The sequence below is a fragment of the Nicotiana sylvestris genome, chromosome 6 (assembly GCF_000393655.2).
Source record: "Nicotiana sylvestris chromosome 6, ASM39365v2, whole genome shotgun sequence".
NCBI classification, from domain to species: Eukaryota; Viridiplantae; Streptophyta; class Magnoliopsida; order Solanales; family Solanaceae; genus Nicotiana; species Nicotiana sylvestris.
Genome location: NC_091062.1, coordinates 126125276 through 126130558, shown reverse-complemented (window position 1 = coordinate 126130558; position 5283 = coordinate 126125276). Strand labels below are relative to the sequence as shown.

The 5283-nt window shown below is 37.2% G+C and overlaps 1 protein-coding gene across 1 annotated transcript; it reads right to left on the bottom strand.

Annotated features, from left to right (window-relative positions):
- Nucleotides 1-464: 464 nt before the first annotated feature.
- LOC104235978 (uncharacterized) lies at nucleotides 465-4596 on the bottom strand. The gene is made up of 5 exons (XM_009789814.2): nucleotides 4313-4596; nucleotides 4094-4200; nucleotides 2714-3170; nucleotides 1003-1121; nucleotides 465-872 (listed from the first exon to the last, which is right to left on the bottom strand). The coding sequence occupies exons 1-5, from the start codon at nucleotides 4529-4531 to the stop codon at nucleotides 674-676; spliced, it is 1101 nt and encodes a 366-aa protein (XP_009788116.1). The 5' UTR covers nucleotides 4532-4596; the 3' UTR covers nucleotides 465-673.
- Between the last annotated feature and the right edge of the window lie 687 nt (nucleotides 4597-5283).

The following is a 5283-nucleotide window of genomic DNA, read 5'->3' as shown; positions in this document are numbered from 1 at the left end:
GATGATTGTTGTAGTATATTATATATAAAATTTCTTTCATTAATTAAATTTTATTGTTCCTTTATATAAATAAATATTTAAACTATCATGTGTCATTATTAACGTGCGTTAGTATATTACAATGCATTTTTATCCTTTATAGAGGCGAAGTACCCTCTATTCAATGGTATACGATTTCCTGTCCGAATAGACAGTCAAGTCATCTGAGAATCAAAACCAAACTTTAAAAATTTAGCTTGACCTAGTTCATCATTCTGGAATCAAGTTAATCAACAAAGAATATATGGAGTGAATATGGGCACCTCCTACCCAATCACTGTTATTCCTGTCTCTCAAAGAAGCCTTCAATTACTTTTAAAATCATGCATGCACTTGCTCCCCTATGATGTTGGGGCCTCACTATCTAATTATCTGAGTATAAGTTTAAGTCTTTATAATTCTAAGGAGATTATAAAACTTATAGATGAGGGTACAACTTTTTTTGTGCATTAAAATGTATCCAAAGAACACAACAAATTTAAAATACATCATACATAGTTTGGTGTCTTGTTTTCAAGCAACTTCTGTGTCAACCTGCTAATTGCTTCATATGTTATGATATAGATACCCAAGAAACGACAAAATAACTTGTTACCTAGGAAGACTTTCATGAAAACAAGGCAGAGATAGAAAGCTAAGCAACACCTACAATGTAAGCGTTCCATGAATCTTGTTGTTGAAAACTTGTAACCTCTTCATACTTTATGTCTCGTCCAGCAGTAAGCCCATATGTGCTTTTAATTTCTTCACTGTCAGGCATATGTCGGATCCAGAAGTGGACCGACTGAAATCCAGCCTCTTCCAAACAGTCTTTGATCTCAGGCAATGACCACCTATACACAAGAAAAAACAAGAAACACATCTCATGGTATTAGATGAACAGCAGCGATAGAAAAAGTACAACTGCCATAATAGAATGAGGAAGTAACCATTTCTATACAATGGAGGGGGGAAGTGACTTACAGTCTCCAGCTATAGGAAAATGCATGGCGAATTTTCCTTTTGGGTTTGTGCATATTAAAATGGAGGCTGATCCTCGTTTTCCGTTTAATGATGTCGAATTCAGCTTGCTCCCAAACATACTGTGAAACAGATGGCAGACTTTACAATTCAGTCATTTAACAAACAGAGTAAAGACAATGTTCCAAGATTATTTTTTTTCTTCTTTGACCCACAAGTTGTTTGGAAGTAACAATTTTTACAAATAGCAGAATTATTACATAGGATGTCAAGCCCTCAGGCCAGGTTTATGGCTTACCACCTCAATTTTCTGAGTAATATCATTCATCCAGATGCTCCATACATATCAAAGTATGCCAAAAAGAAACTTAAACCTAGCATTTCGCTACAAAAGCCTCCTTGCAATTTATATACTAGGCCGGTTGTCAACAAGCAGCAAGACATTTAGAGCATTTTGATGTAAATTGAAACACAACCATGGTAACATGAACTAAGGTACGATGTCTGCCGCGGTGAATTCAGCTGTGAGATAAGATGACAGGAGATAATAACAGTTTTGTCACTAAGATACAACGCATAGGAATATGTTTAGAAGATTATCAAGACATCTGTATTAACACAGCTCTATGCATTTTTGTCCAAGTTCTGGGATTTTAGGTTCATTTTTGTCTAATCACTAAGTCGAATTTCTAACAAGCCACTTCAGCTAATAGCAAAAACAGCCTAAGCAAATCAAACAGAATTAACAGTTTTTCCAGCCTTCTGATGGCTCTTACCCCTGTACCCAAAAGGGAAAAAGAGAAAATGCTCAAGCTGAATACTCAATCAATGACATAGAATCCTTCCATAAGTTCCACTATAATCTGTCTATATATACCAACATATATTTAGATATACATGATAAAAGTCACCATCTTGGAGCCTAAGTTGTGTGCCATTTTATCAACCACATAATCATCCCCTTAACAAGACCTAATTTTCTTGATAAAAACTTACTTCACATTATCTTGTTCTTGTCTGTCATGTCACTGAAGAATTATTTGACATAATGGGGACATTAAAGAATTGTAACATAAAGTTTTTGTTAGATGGGCTCCAATACAAAGTAGCTAAGATATAACTCTTTTATTTAATATATGGTCTTTACCTTAAACTAAAGTATAATTTACAGCCCAACTAATATTATACAAATTCATTTTCCCTGTAAAGATTATGATACTAAATTTCCTTTACAGGAAAGGTTATACGTGTTTTATAATTATTCCTCTATTAAGAACGTAGAAATAAGTTTTGCATGGCTAGTGTTAATTGAAGAAGTTGTAAAATTTAGAGGAAAGGTAAGGCAAGAGAGTAAGAGGATGATAGATTGTAGAAGGGCGTTTTCTTTTTGGAATGTTGACTCTGTTACCGATTTGACTAAAATGTGTCTTCAAATAAACGGATTTTTAAAGACTTAAACGGTGAAATAAGCAGGTACATCCCAACTACAATGACGAAAATGCATAAAAGAGTATCAGCATCCCAGAATTGTCATGTCCACATTGCAATTTTTTCATTATAGCAGTGTTCCAAATAGTCCTGAAAAGGAAGCGACAACAAAGAAATTATATGCTGAAATTGAAGAACTAAGAATATGGTAAGAAAGATCCAGATTCTAGTACACGTAATTCAATTATAGAAGACGAAGGATCTCTTTTAGTTTGGATATACATACTGTGAAGTTAGGAAATCTTCTCTGCATCCTCAGCTCTTGCTCTGCTGATGTGCCTCCGTACAGATCCATCACAAATATACCACCCTTCTTATTCAGAGCACTTAGGGCATGTTTGAAGTATGAAACTAGTTCTTGGCGAGTATGAAGGCAACAACAACTGTAGTTAAAAGCACAAACTATATCTCTTGCAGGAAACTGAAAATCCTTCATCAATTTGTGATCAGGAGAACCATCTTCACTATCTCCTAATGTTATGTTTTGGATGAGATTTTGAGTAGCGGCATTAACCAATTTGGCCTCAAGAGGTTGCAACACATTACCATGAAATAGGAATATTCTGGAAGAGACATCAGCACCAACTTTGTTCACATTGTTCTCGGTGCACCAATCAAGTGCCTCAACGTCCAAATCTAATCCTATAGCCGTGCGTCTAGTATCATTACGGAGCCATTCAGTACTGCCAAAATGTATCAGGATAGGTGATGATACAAAACAATGGTTGAGTTAGCTAATGAAATTGCAAAGGGAATGAGTTGAAACTATGCAGTAATCTTTTTTTGATTGGTGAAACTATGCATTAATCAATCAGCATCAGATAAGTGTTGAAAAAAAAGAACACAGTTGAGTTAGCTTACAAACTTGCAAACGGAATGCGCCGAGACTATGCATCAATTAATTCTAGTAGTCGATCCCACTAAACTACACGTTTAGTCAGTAGAGGCCAGGAGTGCCAAAGGCTGAGCCTCAACCAACCAAAGGTTTGTGACAAGTATGGCTAATAAGTATAGAACTATCAATAGTTCAGCATCGAGGCCAATCTGAGATACAACTTGAGGAGAAATCTTAACTCTAAAGTTTGAAAGAAATAACAACTGCAAAAAAAGAATACTCTTTGTCCAGAACCATAATCAGTAGGCAAATGTAGTCTATCAACATCCTTAATACCAAAAGTTTCAAATTCAAATTTTATGGTAAGATATGTTTTCGATAGGTGAAGGTTTACTCCATTTGAACAAGGCAACATTCAGAAATTGCCACGCCAAAAGCAAACCGAGTATTATGAAACATATCAGGTACGTAGAAGAACTAATTAAAAAGAGATAAGCTAAAATGACGGTCTTCGGCTGCTCCATCACCTCAATTGCTAGGCCTAAAATATAACAAACTACTGGACAGCAGCCACCAAGCACTACCTGGCACTTGCAGCAGCATAATTGCTCAAATATCTAAATGAAATCAAATCCCCTAAGGACCTTATATTGATGACCACTAATAGTTATACATACCCATCCTGGAGCTAATTTTGCAATGGCCCAAATACACCACTTAATTAAAGCACTTTACTAAGTAAATAGTATACATGGCAATTGAAGTGTGTACCTCAAAAGAGCAGTGCCGCAGAAATCTTCCTGGAAATGGAGAGGCACCCTCCCACCTACGTACATCAAGAAGAATTTCTGCAGATAACTTATGTCCCCTTTTGGTGACTGCACAGATACAATAAGATTACTCCACTTTATCCAATTAGCTACCATAAATTACTGCTACTAATATAGTACGCAGGAAAAAGAGGAGACTTTGACAATGGGCGTTTCGTGCCTGCACAGATTGTTGGTATAGAGAAAACTTTGAAGGGATGAGATCATCTTGACTCTCTTTTTCAATTTCTGGGTTTTCATCTTCTTGTTCTTCTTCTGCTTCAGGAAACTCAGTAGGTAGGGCAGCTGGGTATTCTTGCTCTTCCTCTTCAAGATAGTAAGCTCTATCTCTTTCTCTGCGGTTCTGTTGGTGGCCTCGCTTCTTCCCGTTCTTCCCCATTTTCACCCTTTTTTCTTCTGCCGCCAACGGACTTGCGAGGACTAATGTAAAACCTTTTTGTCGCTTTTGCCCCCTTTTTTTTTTCTTTTTTTTTCTCTTCTCCTATTTTTCCGTTTTGTGAAGAATTATTTGATATAGTAACATGTTGCATCGACTGTCAATGCTTCTTTGACTGATTTTCAGTTTTTTTGTGAATAAAACTATAGGACTCAAAAAATTTAGAATACGTATATGATTAGTTGGATGAGGATATTAAGAGGCGCTTTTGGGAGGGGTTGGATGAGATTGTTCGTAGTATACCGCCTTCTAAGAGGTTATTCATAGGAGGAGATTTCAATGGTCATATTGGGTCAACTGCAGGTGGGTACACTGAGGTGCATGGCGGCTTTGGTTTCGGAGAGCGGAACGGAGGGGGCATTGCGCTGTTGGACTTTGCCAAGGCTTTCGATCTAGTCATTGCGAACTCGAGTTTTACGAAGCGGGATGAACATTTGGTTACTTACCAAAGTTCGGTGGCGAATACTCAGATTGACTATCTCCTCCTCAGGAGATGCGACAAAAGGTTGTGCAAGGACTGCAAGGTTATCCCAGGTGAGACCCTCTCAATGCAGCATAGGCTTTTGGTGATGGACATTTGTATTAGGATTAAGAGGAAGAAGAGGTCAGTACAAGGACGCCCCAGGATTAGGTGGGGCGCCTTAACTAAGGATAAAGCTAAGGAGTTGGAAGGAAGGTTATCAGCAATGAGAGCT